Here is a 22,405-nt window from a genome sequence, read left to right as displayed (position 1 = left end):
TCTTGTGTTCTGATTGGTTGTCAGACCCCCATGGAGCCATGTAGGGACAACTCTCTAGGCTGCGTTTTGAATCCAGGTTTGGTTAAGGTGACCAGACGTCCGGCATCTGGCGGGACAGGCACGCCTTCCCATAATTTTTCCTGCGTCCCGGGCCGTTCTCAAAAAACCCCGCTTTATTTTGGCGCTCGCAGTTCGCTCGCTCCCCCGCCCATCAGCTGCTAGCTTGCTCGCTCGTTCTGTTCTACACTAAAAATCTAAGCCAGCCCAGCCTGCCGCTCACTGATTGGCCTGGACTCCAGCCAATCAGTGAGCTGGCTGGGATGGAAAACTTTAAGCACGCAGCTGCACGACTCACGAGTCTCCATTTCGCCTTCGCTGTTTTGCTGCTTCAGGTGAGTGAGTAACTCCGGCGGTGGGAATCGGGAGGCTTTGGGTGGGCGGCGGCACTTCCCTTGCGAAGGCCGTCCAAGAAACAACTTTGGGAAACCCTCCGCGTTGCACTAGGCTCTCTGCTTTTCCCTCTTTTTACCCTGGACGGGATCTCTTCCTCCCCCCCCCCCGGGTCTCCCGTCTGCTGGGTTACTCTGCGCCCTGTGATCCCCGTCTGGGTTGGCTTCCTTGGACACTCAGCCTCCACCACCACCACCACCTTCCCTCCGACCAACTGTCAGTTTATTCTTCGCTACAAACAAAACACCCTCCCTTTCCCAGAATATGGAAAATTTGCTTTGGGGAAGGGAAAATGGAGTGGGGGGGGGAGACATCTATGCTACCCGGAGGTTGCCGGTGCCTCGTGAACGTGGGTGGCGGTGATGTGATGCCTTTGCAGGTGCCCCAGTTGCCCCCGATTGTGGGCGGATCTCCATTGACGAGGAACTCAATAATCCTGGCACATAAAGCTTTTTTCCCCCCTCATAAACTGAAGCTCGTTTAAAGAAAAAGGGAAGGGCGGGCAGCTTCACGTGAGTGAGTAACTCTGGCGGTGGGAATCGGGAGGCTTCGGGTGGGTGGCGGCACTTCTTGGATGGCCTTTGCAAGGGAAGCGCCGCCGCCCACCCGAAGCCTCCCAATTCCCACCGCCGGAGTTACTCACGTGAAGCTGCCCGGTGGAGGCTCTTGGCAGGGCGCGGCGCTGCTCTGGCTAGGAGAGAGGCAGGAGGCTGCGTGAAGGGAGTGAGGAGCAGGATCAGCCACCGCCGGGAAGAGCAGGCTGGACGGCCGCCTTCCCACCACGCGCGTCGCCCCGCTGGCACTGGCAGCTGCTCCGGCCCTTCTCCGGCCGTGCATCCAGTCCGGCCGCTAGGTGACCTCCTTGCAGCCTCCTCGCCCGGCAAGGGGGAAGGTTTGGGGCGAGGGGTCCTCCGCTTCCCCCATCCCAGCAGTGGAGCGTGGGCGCCTGGTTGCAAATGTGTCTCCCTCGCCTGCGCTTGAGACCCGCAGCCGAGGCAGCGCCGACGTCGGAGGAGAGGAGGGAGCCAGCTGAGGAAAAAAGACCCCCACCCTCTTCCCCTTCAGGGGGTCTCTCCACTTACCATCGGAGCGGTGGGGCGGGGAGAGATCGGATCCAGCCCCCTCCCCTGCCTGGGCAGGTGGGAGGCGCAGAGGAAGGCGAGCAAGAGGAGGCGCCCAGGTTGCTGCGCCCGTCGCCGCCCCGCACCTGTCTCGGTCCCCACCTGTCAAAGCGGTGACGCGGAGCAGCCAAGTGCCGATTGGGGTGGGGGGCGCCGGGCAAGGGAAGGCAGGGGTGGAGGAGCCGTCTCTAGCTCCGCTGGTGCCAACCCGGCCCTCCCCACTTCAGAGAGAGAGAGGGACACCCGCTGCCCAGTGCCCACCCCGATGGAGAAGGCACGTGGGGCTTTAGGCTGGCGGGCACTGTGAAACAAAACCTCCCCCCTCCCCCATCAGGTGGCAGGTGGGGGGATGCGGGCACACCTATCTTGCCAGCCCTAGCATGGGCCAGCGGGGTTCTCTGTGTGTGTTATTGTGGGTCTAAGGTAGCAACCACACCAGCCTCCAACTTGCAGGCTTGCCAGTCCAAGCTGAGTCCCAGCCATGTTGCTGATTGCGGGTCAGTTTTGCCAAGGTGGTTGTGAGAACGGCATTCATAGGGAAAGCTGGCTTCACCTGTTACAGCAGTGATGGGGAAATCTTTTGGGCTCAAACATTCGGAAAATGTTTAATTTCACTCTCCTGGTGCATGTGTGTGTGTGTGTGTGTTGCACACATACAGACATCCTTGACCAAAGAGAAACATTTCTTTTTCAAATTCATTCATTAAAAAAGAATACACTTCAATCATACGTGGTGTTAAGTGTTGCACAAAGAAACAACACAGGAAAGGAAAGAAGGGAGGGAGGGAGGAAAGGGGAAGACAGGGAAAGAGCAGAAAGACAGAGAAGGTGAAGGTAGATAGGCAGAAAGAAGGAAGAAGGAGGAAATAGGAAGGAGGGAAGGTGAAAGGATGGAAGGAGGAAGGAACAGAAGCGAAGAGGAAGAGAGAAATGGAAAGAGCAGAAAGACAGAGAAGGTAGATAGGCAAAAGAAATGAAGCTGAAAGAATGGAAGGAGGGAGGAAGAGAAAAGGAGGAAGGGAGTGAGTGAGGAAAGAAGAGAGGATGGAAGGAGAAAGGAAGGAAGAGAGGGAAAGAGCAGAAGACGGATAAGGTGAAGGTAGATAAGCAAGAGGAATGAAGGAAGAAGTGAGGTCTCTCAAGGAGAGGGAAAACATTTAGTGACCAAAGTTACAATGGCATTGAAAAAAGTGACTGATGACCATTTTTCACACTTAGCGACCGTTGCGACCATTTTTCACACTTAGCAACCGTTGCAGCATCCTCATGGTCACGTGATCAAAATTTTGTTTGGCAACAGATTCGTATTTATGCTGGTTTCAGTGTCCTGGGGTGACCTTTTGACGAAATATAAAATTTTTAATCAACCCCCACCCACCCCCAGTCAATGGTGTCCCTCTTTACCAATCTGAAAATCTGGTCATCTTAGGTTTGGTTGAGTTCTCAGACGCCATGTGGGGAGTTGGGTAATGCCTTAATCCCATCACTCTGGAGCTGAAGGGGAGAACTCTTTTTATTATGTAAAGTGGACTAGCTCAGGCTTTAATGGCTCATTGACAAAGGGGGATGGGCAGGAAGCTGCAGGTGGCTATTCAGTCTTTTAAAACATGTTTCTTACTTTTCACATCCAGATCAATATTTCCTAGGATATTTCATTTATCTGGGAGAGGGCTAGGTGATAACTTCCTACACACACTCAAAGCATTTAAATGGTCTCTCTCCTGTGTGGATTATCAGATGGTCTTCAAGTTCTCTATTTCTTTTGAAGGCTTTTTCACATTCCGGGCACTGATATTTCTTTCCTTCCTCCTTGATCCTTTGGGTCTTCCGGGGTCTTCCGAAGGAACCTCCGCCTTCCAAGCCCGTCTCAGGGTCTCCACCCGTTTCTGCTTTCCCAGCTAAGTGTGTGAGAGAGGGGGGGAGGGAAGGGGGGGGAAAGGAAAGGAAAAGAAAGGAAAGGAGGATAGGAAAGGAGAAAGGGAAGGAGAAAAGGAGAAAGGAAAGGAGAAAGGAAAGGAGGAAACAAAAGGGGACAGGGAAGGAGAAAAGGAGAAAGGAAAGGAAAGAAGAAAGGAAAGGAAAGAAGAAAGGAAAGGAAAGGAGCAGAAGAAAGGTGAAAGAAAAAGAAAAAAGGAGAGGAAAGGAGGAAAGGGGAATGGAAACGAAAGGGGAAAGGAAAGGAGGGGGAAGGAAAGGAGGAAAGGAGAAAGGAAAGGAGGAAAGGAAAGGAGAAAGGACACACAGTATTCTGGAAGCATACTGGCTGGAGAAAATTCTGGTAATTGTCCACATACATTAAAATCTTCTAACATTAAGAAATATTGCAGTAGTGGAGAGACTGAAAGTTCTGTGCTGTGCAAGGTCTCTTTAAACAGTGGGGTGAGGCTGATTAGATGCAGTGGCCGTTTCCCCTGGCATCAGAAAATGGCTGTCCTTTGCACAAGGCGCCGTGCCAACACTGAGCAAAAGGGTGAATTCTCTGTTAACTTAGGGACTGCCAGGAGGCAGAGGTCTTGTGGCCAGTTGCTCTGCCATTGGCATCGGCACACACCTGCTCCTAATAACCCCTGTGAGGAAAACACATCGATTGTCTTGAGCTTTGAATCCAATGGGTTGGTCAGAAAAGGTGAGACCACCTGAGTTTTTGCTGTGGCAGATTAACACAGCTCCTGCCCTCTACAAGAAGCATGAAGTAGTTGTGGGCTAGATTGGACGAATCCCCAGAGATAAAGCAAGGACTAATAATTCTGCACTGCTGCTAAGAGAAAACACAAAGCTCTTCGTGAAATCACCAGGACTTGAGGAACATGGGTGTGTGTGCATGCGTGCCCATGTGTCCGTTTTCCTCTGACTCTTCTTTGGACACACGGTTTAGAAATAATCCCGCCGAGCAAAGAACCTGGTATCCTCCTTTTGGCTCTACAATGCAGGCAGCTTTTAAAATCACAGCCAATAATTTTAGACTCTTATTTCTAAATACGACTTTTGGGAAGATGGACACCTTTTCCCCTCCCTTCGCCCAGCCTTCCCATGTCTTTGGGGTATTTCTGTTTTCTTCTCTTCCAGCAACCCCCTTAGGTAACTTTCCATTATTGTGGAGGCAACAAGCTAAGAGGATTTTTTTTGCAGTGAGATAAAGAGACAGTTTACTGTCAGGAATCAGCAAGTGACATCTCTGTGAAACTGTCTGTTGAAGGGAAATGGTTTAACTCTCTCCAGTGTGGAGTTTAACAGAAGCAGCTGAAAGAAACACAGACAGACACTGGAAATATTTCACAGCTCTGAAATCACATATTGTCCTCCCCGCCCCCACCTTGGGGAGGGATTTTGAGAGTCCACTTACTCTTGGACGTTGTAAAGGAAAAAGAAGTTGTAACTGCTGGATTTCCTATATTTAAAGCCGGCTTTGTCGGCTGAGCTGCCTCCTGCTTGAGCAGGGGGTTGGACTAGAAGGCCTCCAGAGGTCCCTTCCAACTCTCATTTCTGTTCCAGTTGCTCGAGATTTGTAGCTGCATTGGGAAGAGACTTGATTTTTGGTGCTTCCTATTTCAATACATTCCATTGTAGCAGCAGATTGAGGTTTTCTTGATCAATCTACTTACGAGAGACCAGGACTCGAGACCACAAAGGTGTAAGAGAAACAGGTTTATTGATGCATCGAGTTCAGCGTGTTCGCACACCAAAATCTGAACTGCCTTGGCTACGCCCAGGGCAGTGATTTTATACTTTTAATCAAACTTCTTAATCAGAAGGCGTTACAAGAGGCGTATTCATACAAAACGTCAAAGCCCCTGCTTAGGACAAGGAAGTACATCTTGGAAAAGTACAAAAGCAGAAATGAAAACAAAAAGTCTTAAAAAAACAGGAAAGCGAATTGCTGATGCTATGCCCACATTATTCTGTAACTTCGCTAGTCTCAGTATCTTACACCCATGTTGATTTCCTGTGCCATCCTTGTGCTATAGCTTGCGACATGTTCCAGTAATATTTGTAATACTTATGAGGAAGTTTGAAGTAATGTGCACCAAAGCTAAATGTCAAGCTAATATGAAGTTATAGTTTTCAGCATATTAAAGGCTTCTCAACCTGGCAGACTCCTGGTGGGTTTACCTGTGTACTCCCTCCTGCCTCACCACCACAGTGAGGTGGGGAAAAAATCAAGTCAGCACCCACAACAGGAGGATCAATTTGACCTCACCAGTCAGGATCCGGTCTTGATTGATTGATTTTTGACCATATCTTACAGGAACATCTTCCTTCTGCAAATGTGTGTCAGGGCAACTATTCAGTCATCCAGGCATCCTGAATGCTGGCATGTGGGCAGGGGATGATGGAGCAGCAGTCAGTTGCCAGGGGGGATAAGGGGCTTAAATACAAGCTTTGGGCACCATAGATAAGAAGATAAGATGAGACGAGATAAGTTGAAAGAAAACAGAAAAGATGATAAAAGATAAAAGATGATAAAAGATAAAAGATAAGATAAAAGATAACTTTATTGTCATTCTTTTTATTGCGAGCACACTGGCCCACATCAAAAATGAAATTCTGTTCCCTCATCTCGAGAGAAAGTGTGTATCTCCCCAAACACACACATAACACACATATACACATGATAAATCAGTGGTCAACAACTGGTGGTCCGTGAGAAAATTTTGAGGATCCACAGAAAAAGATTTGCATTTTTTTTATATTACACTAAATACTATTTATCCTTTTTAAAAATTCATATTAGTGGTTCGTGGTATTTAAAATTCTGAATTTGGTGGTCCCTGAGTTCCGAAAGGTTGGTGACCCCTGTGCTATATACATACATATTTACCTGTGTGTGTGTGTGTGTGTGTGTGTGTGTATGAACATTGGGACTCTGTGGCTAAGACACTGAGCTTGTCAATCAGAAAGGTCGGCAGTTCGAATCCCTAGCGCCGCGTAACAGAGTGAGCTCCCGTGACTTGTCCCAGCTTCTGCCAACTTAGCAGTTTAAAAGCACGTAAAAATGCAAGTAGAAAAATAGGGACCACCTTTGGTGGGAAGGGAACAACATTCCGTGCACCTTCGGTCTTGAGTCATTCCGGCCACATGACCACGGATACGTCGTGGGACAGCGTTGGCTCTCCGGCTTTGAAACGGAGATGAGCACTGCCCCCTGGTGTTGGGAACGACTAGCACATGTTTGAGGGAAACTTTTACCTTTAAGATGTTTTTCAGAGCTGGCGGAAAAATCAAACCCAGTGGTAGTTTCATCTAACCATTTGGAGTGATGATGTTCAGGGATGTCCAACCATCTCCTTTCTTTCAATCATCATTGCAGAAAATCAAGCGAGCCCCATCCGGCGAGGACTGTTTCTTTGACCTCCTGAGCAAGTTCCAGAGCAACTGGATGGAAGACCAGCGGTGTCCTCTGGAGGACTCCCAGAGTCGGACGAAGCAGCGGCTACCCCTGTCCCTGCCCTGGAAGAGGCACAGAGTAAGTACGCCAGTCTTAGTTAAGTAAGAGGAAGTGAGGCTTCCCTGAAAGCTCCGGAGGGCAAAAAATGACCCTTCAAGCAACCCAGAAGTGACTTCCGGTTTGCTTGTAGGATCATTTTTTCCCTCCTGAAGGATCATCAACGCTCCGGAGGGCTAAAACCTTCCAAGGTGAGCAAAATGAGCTGAGATGATAGCCCTCCACCCCAGGTAACTAAGGGTTCCCCCAAAGCTTGCTGGCTTTCTCATCCCTCGGCTGGTTTCTCTCCCAGCTCAGTCCATGAACTCCCCGCAGACCGAGGAGCTCTTCGACCTCATCGCCAGCTCCCAGAGCCGGAGGTTGGATGACCAGCGGGCCAGTGTGGGGAATCTTCCCGGCCTCCGCATCACGCCCAGCAATCTGGGTCACCTTCGCATGGACGGTGAGGCCCAGGAACCTGGCAATGATTTTTTCAACATGCTGATGAAGTGCCAGGTGAGTTTGTAGCCCTTTCAACTACTGGTGGGAAATTTTAATAGTAAACGGGAGGGAAATTCAACCTCTGCCAAACTTCACAAGGGTGAGGGGCTTCTCTCATTCACAGGCCTTCATGTTCCTTGGGTGAGTGTAGACCTCTTTTAGGGTTAACGCTTTGGCCTTGGGGCGAAGGTCTGGGCCTTCGGGGTTCATTGGGGGATTTTAAAACCACTTTCTTGCAGCTAGATCTATCTCGCAGGCTTTAGAATGGAATAATAGAAAATGAATGGAATGGAAACAGGAATAGGAATAACAGAAATAGAAATAAAATAATAATTAAGAATTGAATAGAATAACAGAGTTGGAAGGGACCTTGGAGGTCTTCTAGTCCAACCCCCTGCGTAGGCAGGAAACCCTACACCACTTCAGACAAAGGGTTGTCCAACATCTTCTTTAAAATTTCCAGTGTTGGAGCACCCAGAACTTCTGGAGGCAAGTTGTTCCACGGATAAATTGTTCTCACTGTCAGGAAATTTCTCCTAGATCTAGGCTGCTTCTCTCCTTGATTAGTTTCTTGTTGAGGTGGAGATGACATGAGGAGGGGGAAGGAGACCCTTGGCATAGGCCATTTTCAACAAAGCGGGATATAAATGCAGGAATGAAATAAACAACATAACCGGAGCAGTCTGGCCCAGTTCAAGAGAAGTTGTGGCTAAGAGGTGTGATACCAGTCCAGAAGCCCCAGGGGCTAAGTACAGGATGGGTGAGCCTGTCCTCCACTTGGGGAGCCAAGCAGGAGGGTTCAATCCTTTTCCCACTGCAGGGAAAGATCTTGAGAGTGTATGGCTTCCCCTGCTAAAGTCAGCTTTAGCACATCAAACACTTTGCTGTCCTCTAAAATTAGATTACAATCCCTCCTGCTTTCTCGTGCTTTCTCATGCTGAGCAAGATGCTCAGTGCCATATGTGGGGTTCTTCCTGATTCACACTGAAGTCCTCTGACAGCCCTGCAAAGCTGGCTGGCAAGGAAGCCCTGCCTAATGGAGCAACTCAACAGAAGAACCTGGTTTGGTGGCCTTCCTCTTAAGTCATGAACTTAAGCTTTTTCCCTTGTTTTCTGCCAGGGTGGGTTTGAGTTAAATCAACCCGATTTAAATCACTATTTAAATCACTAGTAAAAAGGCTTGATTTAAATTAAACTGAGTTAAATCATAATATTTAAAGAGCAACTGTCATTTCTGTCCCGCAGCTGCTTCTCCTCTGACCCTCTGTTGACTCACCAACTGTCCCATTCACTTTAATGGGAGAGCTGGTGATGCAGCAGGGGCACAGCAAGATGTGGCACTCAGGGCATTTCTGGGTGGGGTGCACTTTCTCCCCCTGGGGAACATGGCACTGACCAGAGTGGCAAGCAGAATGGGTGGGCACTTTCTCCTGACCAAGGTGCCTGTGGGGCAGCTGGGGGGGATCGCCAAGTGTGTGGACCCTTCTCTGCTTGAACTTCAGCTGTGAAAACCAGGCTCAAAAACTGAGGAAGGGGAAGGTCTGCACCAAGGAAATCTGGATGAGGGCCACGCCTCAAGGGGCTGCTGGAGAGGTTGACCCCCCCCCCACCCAATAAGCCAGGTTGATTTATGTCTCTGCCTCTTTCAGCAGCCGACTCAGGAATATGAATTGATGACAAATCAGTGACTGTGTGCTTGTGTGTGTGAGACTCTGTGTGTGTGTGTGTGTGTGTGCGTGTGTGCAAACCTTCTTTTCAAAATATGTTTTGGATGCCCTTTTATCTCAGGTGCAATCGGATGCTAGTTGGAAAGGTGTTAGGGAGGAGACAGAGGGAAGCAAACATCCAGAGCCAAGATGCACGGTTTCTGTTAGCCAGGGGAAATTGGACAGGACCCATAACTGGGCAGATCGCCTTTGACTTACGACCGCAGTGGGTTCAGAACCGTGTCAGGTGGCTGTTTTGCTCAGCGACTGCAATCCCAGTTGCAGTGATTGGGCAGGTTATTAAGCAGAGCTGGAGAAGTGGGATTACAAAGGACCATTCCCATGATCCTTCAGACTGTGCAGTTTGCAGAAATCTTCCCACAGGCCACGCCTGTGTCGGCTGCAGGGCCCAATGGGGCACAGAAATATCCACAGGCCTTCTGCCTGCCCGGCCAGCTCTGGCCCGATTACAGGATCCGGCACCACTTGTAAATTGTTCCACGCCGTTCAATAGTGACAATAAAGTTATTCTAAGTCAGGGATCAGCAACCTTAAACCCACAAAGAGCCATTTGGACCCGTTTTGCACAGAAAACACCAGGAGCCACAAAACCTGGGTGGGCGTGGCCAACTCTACGTCGCTCATTCCCACCCAGTCACATGACCCACCGTAGCCACGCCTACCCATGTTTTATGCTCCCGGTTTTTTCTTTTCGGTGCTAGTCATCTTCAGTATTGTGCATCTCTCTGGAGATCGGGTAGATGGGTGGAGGGATGGAGTTGCCGCAGTTCTTAAAACCAGGTGGGATGTGATCACTTCGTTCAAAGCCTGCGAACCCAGCACTCCTGCTTGTTAAGTGATGGCTCTTCAGGTGGACTGAATCCCTGGTTCGATGTGCCAGGGGTGTCTTAGGAAGGCTGAGGAAATCTTGGGATGCCGGAGGGAGGATTGCAGATGCTACAGTGCATCACAAAGTTTGTATCCAGCCCACTAGGGTAGGGAGGTCTGGTGTGCTAGCACCCTTTTGCCATCCCTTCCCAACCAAGGTCAGGCGTGCCTGGTCTGTGTGCGGCAAGGCCTTCTTACCAAGGCTGCCTTGTGCCGCTCCCCCAAGTGGTCTCCATTCCCATGATCCTTCAGAGGTCCTTGAAGTTTTGCATGCTCATGGGCCAGAGATGGGGGTGTCAGCTTCTGCTTTGCTACTGCTTCAGCTGTCATGAAACGGGGAGGGAGGGTTATGTATTTGGGTGGGATTATTTGATGTGCTGGAGGAATGTTCTAGTATTTACTGGATGGTCGGACTACGCATGCGTGGGTGCTTCCCGCCTGGACCAACGGCCCCGACATTCCATCTTCGTGATGCCTTTTGAAGTTATCTCACACCTGACACTTGAAGGACTTATGATTGGCCTGAGGCTATGATCCCAAGGGGTGGGGAATGGATTATTCTATATATCAATTGCTTTCGCGCCTAATTAAACAGACTTCGCTTCGCAACTGCTCGCTAACCATTTGTAATTAGTAAAAGTACTTTTGATTTCCAACACATGGAATCTCTTGGTCTTTCTTTCCTAATTATATAATGGAGGGATGCTGACAAGAAGCGAAGTCTCTCAAAAACCCTTTCCAGGAGACCTACGTCTACCGTGAAGGGAGTAAATGTCTTCGCCGGTCAGAGAAGACGAGGAGACCGCTTGTGATGTGGATCCCAGCGAGGCTGGCCACCCCGAACTTTCGCTTCACGAGGCCGGACCTCCCGACCTCTCGCTTCATGAAGATTTGTTTCAACTGCAGATATCAAGCCAGCCTGACCCACCCCCCACGATGGTCCACTTCGGTAGGACAAAGAGAGGAAGGGGCAAGCTGGGATGCAGGGGTTACCCAAAGGCAACCCCAACAACGACCGCTGGAGACGGGAGCCGTAAGAAAACCCCAGAGGAGTGATTTGCCTGATTACGGGGGACAAAGGTACTTTGGGGAAAGAGGTGGGGAAGATGAGGAAGACTGGAGGGGCTGGGAGCGAGAGTACCCATGCGCTGCTTCAACCCCCCCCCCTCGGCCTGCTTCACCCCCTGCGGCTGGGGGTTTTGCCGGACCTGGGGCCCACCTCCCCGAAGGCACAGAATGGCCAAAATCCCTCCCCTGCCTGTGAGATACAATGGAGATTCTGCCAGCCTGGCCTCTTTTATTATGCAAGTCTTCAATTACATGGAGATTTATGGCCGTGATTTTGAGACAGACACTATGAGGGTGAGGATGATTCTCCTATCCTTGGACGGCGAAGCGGCTGCCTGGTCCACTGCATTGCATATGTCTGCTTCCCCCCTCCTGAGGAATTTCAATCGGTTTATGGAGGCTTTCAGACGACGCTTTGATGACCCCTTGACTGAGAAGCGAAGCAAATTGAAATTTATAACCCTCGAGCAGGACGATAGGCCTGTAGCCCAATATATCCAGGACTTTCAGCGCCTTTCCCAATACATGAGAGGGTGGGGCGAGGATGCCCTTTTGGACAAATTTGCTTTGGGCTTAGATGAAGACATTTATCAGCAGTGTGTCAATCGCAATCTGCCCAGACGTTTGACCACTTGGTTTGAACACGCAGCTGACGCTGAACTCGACTTAAACAGGCTTCGTTGTGCCAAGGAGGAAAGAAGAAAAAAGGAGAAAGCTGCAAAAAGCACCCCCCCCTCCAGGCCGCAAAGCCCAGTTCAGAGGAAGGGGCGAGGGGAGAGGGGGCCCCTCAGTGAACTCCAGACCCGTAACATGCTTCCGTTGCGGGAAATTGGGGCATCGCGCCCCCGACTGCCGTGCTAAATTGCCCACCACCGCCCAACCCCCACCCAAGCGAGAGGAGGTCTGGCAGAGCCTCCGACAAGAGGAAGAAAGAAGCTGCCTTCGCTGTGGACTCCAGGCCCCGCCTTTTCGGCCAGGCCTTGGAGGGAGACACAGATGCAGCCGCCCACTCCTCCTCTTCTGAGGACTCCAATGACGAAACATCACCTCACTGGGTGAGTTCAAACAAAGGCCCCCTGCTAATCCCCATAGAGTTAAAAGTTCCCCCTGAGGGGCAACCAGCACCCTTTCACGCCTTGCTCGATTCGGGTTGCTCCCGGTCCATGATCAACCCGGCTATGGTGGAAAAATTGGGTCTCAAATTGCGTACTTTGAAAACCCCCATTGTGTTTTGCCAGATTGATGGATCCATTGCAGGGGGGGGGGGTGCCCATTTTTTTACGGAGCCCTTGGAGATGAAGATGGGTTCCCATACTGAACTAATTTCTTTTGTAGTTGCGCCTGGCATGGACAGGCCACTAATTTTAGGCCTCCCTTGGCACCAGAAGTGGAACCCTCATATAAATTGGCGAACAGGCCGCTTGCGCATTCGCACAAAGGAGCCTCCGGAGGGGGAGGGCACTCCTGGGCAAATTATGACTGACACTCCTGAAGTGGCCGCTAGAGGGCAGGAGAGGATTGATGGAGAAGAAAAAATTCCTAAAGAGTATTGGGACCTTAAGGAGGTTTTCAGCGAAAAGTCTTCCGACAAACTGCCACCCCACAGGCCTACTGACTGCTCCATTGACATCTTACCCGGGGTTAAGCTACCAAAACCCCAAATATATTCCATGTCACCCAGGGAGATGGAGGAAATGCGGACTTTCATTGATAAAAATTTGGAATGTGGATTCATTGAACCTGCTCGCTCCAAAGTGGCTGCCCCTGTGCTTTTTCGTGAAAAGAAAGATGGCTCTCTTAGATTATGTGTGAATTTTAAAAACTTGAACGCGATATCAGCTCAGAATGTCTACCCACTTCCGTTGATGAAGGACATGTTGGCCCAGTTGGGGAAGGGCTGCATTTTTACTAAATTGGACCTCAGGGAAGCTTATTATAGGGTCCGCATAAAGGAGGGAGACGAATGGAAGACTGCTTTCAACTGCCCTCTTGGTTGCTTCCAGTTCCGGGTCATGCCTTTTGGCCTGCAGGGGGCCCCTGCAGTCTTCATGCAATTAATCAATGAGATCTTGCCTGACCATCTCTACAAAGGAGTTATCGTATATTTGGACGATATCCTTATCTATACTCGCACTTATGACCAACACGTCGCTCTTGTGCGCACTGTTTTGAAAAAACTCCAAGCCGCTGATCTTTATGCCAAATTGTCTAAGTGTGAATTTCACCAAACTAAAATTGACTACCTTGGATATCGCATCTCTCCTGCCGGCATTGAGATGGACCCTGAGAAGGTGAGGGCGGTCACTGAATGGGACGCGCCCAAAACTCGTAAACAGTTACAAAAATTTTTGGGCTTTGCTAATTTCTACCGTCAGTTCATTCCTTCTTTTGCTAAAATTGCGCTTCCTATAACTAATCTGCTCAAATCCAAGGGGGAGCCTAAACCTAAGCCTAACAAGCCTCTGGACTGGACTATGGAATGCCAGGCAACTTTCAAAAAGCTTAAACGTCTGTTTGCCGCTGAGCCGGTACTAAAGCATCCTGACCTGGACAGGCCTTTCGTCGTCCAGGCTGACGCCAGCGACGTCACCATTGGAGCCATCTTGTTGCAAGCCAACGACCAAGGTAACCTATAACCTTGCGCGTACACCTCCCGGAAACTCACAGACACAGAGAGACGTTGGGCAGTTTGGGAGAAAGAGGCTTTCGCGGTCCGTTGGGCCCTGACCACGTGGCGCCATTTCCTGGAGGGCGCTAAGCACCCGTTTGAGGTGTGGACTGACCACAAGAATTTGGAAGCTTTGAGAACGCCACGCCGTCTCTCCCCCAAACAAATGCGGTGGGCCCAATATTTCAACCATTTCAATTTCACACTTAACTATATCCCGGGTGGAAAGAATTTCATGGCAGATGCCTTGTCCAGACTGCCTCAATATAATTGCTCTAAACTGAGCATCGTCCAACCACTCCTAGCGGCTCTAGTGGTCACGCGCCAACAGGCCCGCGGGAAAAAGGATGTGCCTCAAGATCTTCTTTCTGACCTCAAGCTGGCGCTTCCTCAAGACGACTGGTTCCTGAACTATCGGGACGAGTGCACTATGAGGGATGATCTGCCGTGGATCGGTGCCAAATTGTACATCCCCGCCTCCCTACGCCTGGTGGTCCTTCGTCGCGCACATGACTCCAGATTGGCGGGTCATTTTGGATTCGTGAAAACTTTGCATCTAGTGAAGAGGCAATTCTGGTGGCCCTCTTTAAAGAAGGACATTGAACTTTATGTGGCCAGTTGCCCGGTTTGTGCGACCGCTAAACGGCCACCGGGGAAACCACAAGGGCTGTTCCAGTCTGTCGCTCGCCCAGTTGCCCCTTGGAAGGAGATTTCTATGGACTTTATTGTTGAGCTCCCCGAAAGTCAGGGGCACACTGTTATCTGGGTTGTCACAGACTTGTTTTCCAAGCAAGTTCATTTTGTGCCTTGCCACAAAATTCCTTCCGCTAAGGCGCTGGCTAAACTCTTCATTTCCCACATTTACTGCTTGCATGGAGGGCCCGATCGCATCATCTCCGATCGAGGTGTCCAATTCACATCAGTTTTCTGGAAAGAATTTCTCAAACGTATTGGCTCCGCCCAGGGCCTTAGCTCCGCCCACCATCCTCAGACTAATGGCGGCTGTGAACGGACTAATTCTGTTCTTGAACAATATTTACGTTGTTTCATCAATTATCAACAGGATGATTGGGTAGACTTGTTACCACACGCTGAGGTGGCCTACAACAACTCTGTCCATTCCAGCACGGGTTTCACCCCTTTCCGGGTCGTTTACGGTCAAGATTTTGTTCCTATTCCTGAATTGCCTCAGGACCAGCCGCAAGTTCCATCAGTCGCGGACTGGAGTGAGCGTCTCAGTCATGTTTGGCCATTGACCCTCTCCACTTTGGACGCTGCACATCGGGCCCATAAGAAACAGGCGGATAAGAAACGCTCTCAGCCCTATGAATACCGGACTGGTGATTTGGTTTATTTGTCCACAAAGTTCCTGCACACAACGCAGAGGTCAAAGAAGTTGGGACCCAAATATGTGGGGCCGTTCCCCATGGTGAAGGTCATCAATCCTGTCTCTGTTCGTTTACAATTGCCCAAACACCTCAACCGGGTCCACCCAGTGTTCCACATTAACCTCATAAAACCTGTTCGTGTTTCCCACTTGCGTCCCCCTGATGACCCTCCGCCTGCTCCTTTGCTCGTTGATGGGGAACGTCACTTTGAAGTTCGTGAAATTCTTGATTCCCGCAAGTGTCGTAATCGCATCCAATACCTGGTGGCTTGGAAGCATTTTCCTCCCTTCCACACGGAATGGGTTGATAAATCCCATGTTCGTGCTCCCAGACTGCTTCAGAAGTTTTATGCTGCATACCCTGACAAGCCTTAACTTTCTCTCACCCCCTCCCTTCTTCTTTTTCTGTTTTGTTGTTTGTCTGTTTTTTTTTTATAGGCCTGAGAAGCCTTTTTCCGGGGGACGGCCGGATGTCAGCTTCTGCTTTGCTACTGCTTCAGCTGTCATGAAACGGGGAGGGAGGGTTATGTATTTGGGAGGGATTATTTGATGTGCTGGAGGAATGTTCTAGTATTTACTGGATGGTCGGACTACGCATGCGTGGGTGCTTCCCGCCTGGACCAACGGCCCCGACATTCCATCTTCGTGATGCCTTTTGAAGTTATCTCACACCTGACACTTGAAGGACTTATGATTGGCCTGAGGCTATGATCCCAAGGGGTGGGGAATGGACTATTCTATATATCAATTGCTTTCGCGCCTAATTAAACAGACTTCGCTTCGCAACTGCTCGCTAACCATTTGTAATTAGTAAAAGTACTTTTGATTTCCAACACATGGAATCTCTTGGTCTTTCTTTCCTAATTATATAATGGAGGGATGCTGACAGGGGGTCAGGAAGGACCATCCAGCACTTCTAGCCCTGGGAATCCAACTGCAGCAGCTCAGAAATCCTGGCAACTGCAGTGAAAGGCTGGCTCTTTTTCCCTTTCTCCATCCCGTCCATTGACTATCCAGCTAATTAACAGAAGGGCCCAGGTTGTTCTCGTTGCTGGGTATCTCCCAAACAAATTGTCTTCTCAGCAAAAGTGTCTTTGATGGCATCCTACAAAACCTCCAGTGGTAGAGAACGTGCCCTGACTCCGAGAGGGTTCAGGGGGTCCCAAATCCCCCTTCTGGACACAGCCACACCCAGAAAGCCTTTCTCCTCAGAGTCCATGGGCAGTGAGGGAGGCATGGCGGCTGCTGGGGCAAACAGCCCCACCCTTTGCTTTGTGCCACAGTTAAGGGTCTCCGTGCCGGGATGCCAAAGTCCCAGAAGTTTACAAAGTTACACATTAACACCCAAAGCGTGAAGAATAAACAGAGTGAACAGTCTTAGTACATGAGAGCAAAGATGACATTGGTGCCGTTACTGAAATACGGCAGGAAGAAACCAAGAAGATTTAAAATGTTCAAAAGAGGCCTAATAAAAGAGGAGGAGTTGCACTAAACCTTGATAAAAATGCAAAAGAAAAGAAAACCATCTTGAATGCATTTGGGTTAATATGAAGGGAAAACTGAATGAGATTGCCATAGGTGTATACTCCGGACCACCCAATCGGAGGGACTAGATCGGGGGTATCAAACTCAAGGGTGCTTGGTTATGGCCCATGGGGGGGTGCCCTGGAAAAAGCAAAGGACCGTCCCGCTATGTGCAGTGATGTGTGCAGCCCTACTGGGCCCCATTTTCAGCATTTACGGCCTCCTGCAGTCCTCTGCCAGCAAAATGTGCCCCCCCCCCCGCAGTTCCATTTTCACTTGCAGTGTGTTAGGAAAACAAACTAAAAGAAACTTTTGCACTTGAGCATGCAAGAAGGGACAGGAAAGGAAACAGGAAAGAGAAAGAAGGAAAGGTGAGAAGAAGGGAGGAGAAATAAGGAAAAGGGAAGGAGGAAGAATGAAGAGGGAAGGAAAAAGGAGGGAGGGAGGAAGATTATAGTGAGAGGGAGGGTCTGAGGGAAGTCCTGCCTTGGTCACTTAGCCACCCCAGGTGCCCCCAACAGAAGTGACCATGAGATGGCCACATCTACCCTGAAAACATCCCCCCCAACTGCCCCACTGCCCCCACAGGTCAAACCCGACCCTGATGTGGTCCTGAATGAAATCAAGTTTGACATCAGGGAACAATATGAATATTTTGCTGATCATTTAGCTGATGAACAGGAAGCACAGAAATGCTTTCACGATTCTGACAACTGGAAACACCTAGTCTCTGCACCTAGTGGGAGATCCAACAGGTCCCAAATGAGTCAAACATTCTTATAACTGCCCATCTTTCAGTCAAATCTCTGCAGCTCACAAAAAGCAGGTTTAAAAACTATGCAATAGCAGTAGACTTATATACCGCTTCATAGGCCTTTCAGGCCTCTCTAAGCGGTTTACAGAGAGTCAGCATATTGCCCCCAACAATCTGGGTCCTCATTTTACCCACCTCGGAAGGATGGAAGGCTGAGTCAACCCTGAGCCGGTGAGATTTGAACCGCTGAACTGCTGATCTAGCAGTAGCCTGCAGTGCTGCATTTAACCACTGCGCCACCTTGGCTCTTAACACATAAAAACATAAAACATTGAAAATTGAAAACCAACAAACAAAAGACTGGCATCAATCCACGTCAACTTCTCATTGTCTGATCTCCCAGCGCCACGAGAAAAGCCAGGTGTTCAAGGCTAAAAGGATGGAGGCCCTTTGAGAACATGGCTGGTATCTCACAAAGCTTTGTTCGCCTCAGAGAGTCCCTTGTAGCGGTTTCTGCTGGAAGACAAGGGAACCATTGAGGGAATCCACCTGACAGGAGTTTCGGATATCTGGAATTGGTCTTCCATGTTTGTGACATTTGGAAAATCCACATAGAATAGATTGTATCAAACAATGACAGAGAGAAGCTCTTTCACACCCACAACAATAAAGGCCAAATTAGCCTTAGATTCAACCAGGGAACACATGCTTCAATTAGGATCCGATTGGGATGATTATTTAAAGGCAATTTATTACAGGATTGTAGCAAAGAGATTTCCAACAATGAAGAGAGGGAATCTGGGAGACAAAATTTGGCTTCATTTTATACTCCATACAGTAGAAAACGTAGAAAATGAGAGTTGATTCCATGGAAGAAATCATCCTGCTAAGTTGCATTTACATCAAAGACATGGACAGTAACATCCCATAATATTAAGCATAACAACTGAAATGAGCATTGCATTAAAAGAACATTCACATGGGAAATGGCATCCGGAGTCACATAAGTCACTTCTGAAAAAGTACAACTTCAGGAGGTTGAAACAGCATGTACAATTGAAAAAGTCCTTTGTTATTCAGTCTGAGACAGTCCCCTATTTGCCAGTTATTATTTACTCTTCTTAATATCTTCTTTACTCACCCCACCCCACCCCCACATTGGATTATTACAATTATTATCATGAATATCCTTATTCTGTTGCTTTGTAGGTACGAGAGCTTGTGCACTCGAGACAAATTTCTAGCCTGTCTATTCACACATGGCCAAATTGAATATGCGATTGAATTCAATTCCTAAAATACACACAGTGACTGAAGATCTTCTCACACACAGGCATGTTTATCATTTTTCTCCCACGTGATTTCTTTAGTGTCAATGGAGCTTTTAACGCTCTTTCCACCCTCCAAGCATTTATGTGTTTTTTCTCCTGAGTGGATCCTTTGATGTATATAAAAGTTGCCCCTCTGACTGAAGCTCTTTCCACACTCGAGACATTTGTAGGATTTTTCTCCTGTGTGGATTCTTTGATGGATAACTAGACTTCCCCTTTGACTGAAGCTCTTTCCACACTCCAGGCATTTGTGAGGTTTTTCTCCTGTGTGGATCATTTGATGTTTATTAAGGTTGCTCCTGTCACTGAAGCTCTTTCCACACTCCAGGCATTTATGAGGTTTCTCTCCTGTGTGGCTCCTTTGATGTTGATAAAGGCTGCTTCGCTCACTGAAGCTCTTTCCACACTCCAGGCATTTATGAGGTTTTTCTCCCGAGTGGATCCTTTGATGTTTATAAAGGCTGCTCCTCTGACTGAAGTTCTTTCCACACTCCAGGCATTTATGAGGTTTCTCTCCTGTATGGATCCTTTGATGTCTATAAAGGTTGCCCCTATGACTGAAGCTCTTTCCACACTCCAAGCATTTATGGGGTTTCTCTCCGGAGTGGATACTCATATGAATTTTAAGAACATTATTTCTTTTGAAGCTCTTTCCACATTTGAGACATTGAAATTTCTTTCCTCCCTCCAGGATCCTTTGGGGATTCCCATGTCTTCTAAAGGACCCTCTGCCCTTCAGGCATTTCTTCCCTTTCTCTCCCCAGTGGATCCTTTGATGTGTACAAAGGTTGCTCCTGTCCCTGAAGCTCTTTCCACACTCCAAGCATTTATGAGGTTTCTCTCCTGTGTGGCTCCTTTGGTGTTTATAAAGGTTGCCCCTTTGACTGAACCTCTTTCCACACTCCAGGCATTTATGAGATTTCTCTCCTGTGTGGCTCCTTTGATGTGTATAAAGGTTACCCCACTGACTGAAGCTCTTTCCACACTCCAGGCATTTATGAGGTTTTTCTCCTGTGTGTATCCTTAGGTGTGTATAAAGGTTGCTCTTCCGACTGAAGCTCTTTCCACACTCCAGGCATTTATGAGGTTTCTCTCCTGTGTGGCTCCTTTGATGTGTATAAAGATTGCTCCTCTGACTGAAGCTCTTTCCACACTCCAGGCATGTATGAGGTTTTTCTCCTGTGTGGATCCTTTGATGTTTATAAAGGCTGCTCTGCTCCCTAAAGCCCTTTCCACACTCCAGGCATTTATGAGGTTTCTCTCCTGTGTGGCTCCTTTGATGTGTAAAAAGGCTGCTCCGCTCCCTGAAGCTCTTTCCACACTCCAGGCATTTATGTGGTTTTTCTCCTGTGTGGATCCTTTGGTGTTTATAAAGGCTGCTCCGCTCACTGAAGCTCTTTCCACACTCCAGGCATTTATGAGGTTTCTCTCCTGTGTGGGTCCGTTGATGTACATAAAGGCTGCTTCTCTGACTGAAGCTCTTTCCACACTCCAGGCATTCATGAGGTTTTTCTCCTGTGTGAATCCTTTGATGTGTATAAAGGCTGCTCCGCTCCCTGAAGCTCTTTCCACACTCCAGACATTTATGAGGTTTCTCTCCTGTGTGGCTCCTTTGATGTGTATAAAGGTTGCCCCTCTGATTGAAGCTCTTTCCACACTCCAGGCATTTATGAGGTTTCTCTCCTGTGTGGATCCGTTGATGTACATAAAGGCTGCTCCTCTGACTGAAGCTCTTTCCACACTCCAGGCATTCATGAGGTTTTTCTCCTGTGTGAATCCTTTGATGTGTATAAAGTTGGCTCCTCCAACTGAAGCTCTTTCCACACTCCAGGCATTTATGAGGTTTCTCTCCTGTGTGGATCCTTTGATGTACATAAAGGCTGCTACTCTGACTGAAGCTCTTTCCACATTCCAGACATTTATGAGGTTTTTCTCCCGTGTGGATTCTTGCATGTTGCCTAAGATCTGCTCTATAATTGAAGCTCTTTCCACACTCAAAGCATTTATGTGGGTTTCCAAATGAATGGATTTTTAGATGGTTTTCAAGATGGTCATTTCTCTTGAAGGACTTTTCACATTCCGGGCACTGATATTTCTCTTCTTCCTCCTGGATCCTTTGGGGATTCCGGGGTCTTCTGAAGGACCCTCCACCCTCCAGGACCGTCACAGAGTCTCGGCCCGTTTCCTGGCATTTATGAGGTTTCTCTCCTGTGTGGATCCTTTGATGTTTATAAAGGTTGCTCCTCCGATTGAAGCTCTTTCCACACTCCATGCATTTAAATGGTTTCTCTCCCGTGTGGATCTTTAGGTGTCTTTTAAGATTGTCGTTTCTCTTGAAGGATTTTTCACATTCCGGGCACTGATATTTCCTTCCTTCCTCCTGAATCCTATGGGGATTCCGGGGTCTTCCGAAGGACCCTCCGCCCTTCAGGACCGTCTCGGGGTCTCCGCCCGTTTCCTCCTCCTCCCCGCATCGCCCTCCAGGCAGCGGCCCTTCCCGGGATCCCTCTGAGCTCATCCCTCCTGCAGCCCCAGAGCCTCCCGGCCTTTCTCCGCCGTCTGCCGGGGAAACTGCACAGGGATCTCCTGCTCTCGGGAGGCGCTTTCTTCCTTCCCCCGCCGGGCTCCTCCGTCCTCCTGTAGGGGAGAGAGAGAGGCGGTCACGGCTGCGTCCCCTACCCCGCAGGAGAGGCCCAGACCGAAGCCTCCGCCTCCCACGGGCCTCCCTCCCCAAGTCCCCCTCACCCGTCAGACCAAGCCTCGGGCGCCCGCCCTCTCCTCCCTCACAGGTCTCCCTTCTCTGGAGGTATCTCCCGGACTGCAACTCCCGGCGTCCCTTGCGCCCTATCTGCATCAGTCCGCATGCGCACCTTTAATCGAACCCCCCCCCCCGGTTGCTTCTCTGTATCCGAAAATGAGGGCCAGGCCGGCCTCGGCCCCGTTTTTGGCCAAGCTCCGCCCCTTCCTCTCCTGGCACCGCCTTCTGTAGCTCTCTTGGTCCGATTGCGGAAGTCGGGAAGAAAGAGCTTTTCCTACCAGATCATGTCATTTGCATCGGGGAAACTTTTATGCTCATGCCTTCTGCAGCCCGGCCTTTCCCCGCCGTCTCCCCGGGACGCCGCGAAGGGACTTCGTGCTCTGGGGCGGCTCTTCCTTCTTTCCCCCTCCGGATTCTTCCGTCCTTCTGCAGAGGAAAGAGAGACAGAGAGAGGCAAGTGACGGCTGCCTCCCCTTCCGGACTGCGACTCCCAGCATCCCCTGCGTCAACCGGCCTCCTCTTTCGCCGATTCATGAAGCTCCCTAGTTGCCCGTTTTTTTCCGGAAGTGGAAGCTTCACGCCCCATCTTCTCCAGAAGTTCCGCCTGTTGCTTTGCAGAGACCGGTCCCAAGCAGTCCTCCTGCCAATCGCCGCCCTCCCCAGAACGACCAATCGGCGTCCGCCTTCCTTCAACCAGTAAGATAGCGCCTCCGGAGTTGATGGTTGCTATGGTTCCCAGTGGAGGCGTGGACGCAGGGTTCCCTTTAAGCTTTGGGGTCCTTCTCTCCCCCCCTCTTTCACCCCTATTGAGGCCGGGGGAGCTCAGG

The 22,405-nt window shown here is 49.5% G+C and overlaps 1 protein-coding gene across 1 annotated transcript in view; it reads right to left on the bottom strand.

The window, feature by feature from the left end:
* LOC148048528 (uncharacterized) overlaps nt 1–22,120 on the bottom strand; it is a 29,963-nt gene extending 7,843 nt beyond the window's left edge. The window contains exons 1-4 of the mRNA XM_087704549.1: nt 21,857–22,120; nt 18,879–21,457; nt 17,032–17,034; nt 6,391–6,435 (exon numbers count right to left, since the gene is read on the bottom strand). Coding sequence (XP_087560675.1) covers nt 6,391–6,435; nt 17,032–17,034; nt 18,879–21,338 — 2,508 coding nt within the window. The 5' untranslated portion in view covers nt 21,339–21,457; nt 21,857–22,120. The remainder of the gene's footprint in view (nt 1–6,390; nt 6,436–17,031; nt 17,035–18,878; nt 21,458–21,856) is intronic.
* Between the last annotated feature and the right edge of the window lie 285 nt (nt 22,121–22,405).

This window comes from Thamnophis sirtalis, unplaced genomic scaffold, assembly GCF_051295495.1.
Source record: "Thamnophis sirtalis isolate CommonGarterSnake01/CBP01778 unplaced genomic scaffold, rThaSir2_p1.2 scaffold_2, whole genome shotgun sequence".
Classification (NCBI taxonomy): domain Eukaryota; kingdom Metazoa; phylum Chordata; class Lepidosauria; order Squamata; family Natricidae; genus Thamnophis; species Thamnophis sirtalis.
The sequence above is the reverse complement of the archived record's forward strand: the minus strand, read 5'-3'. Positions and strand labels throughout refer to the sequence as shown.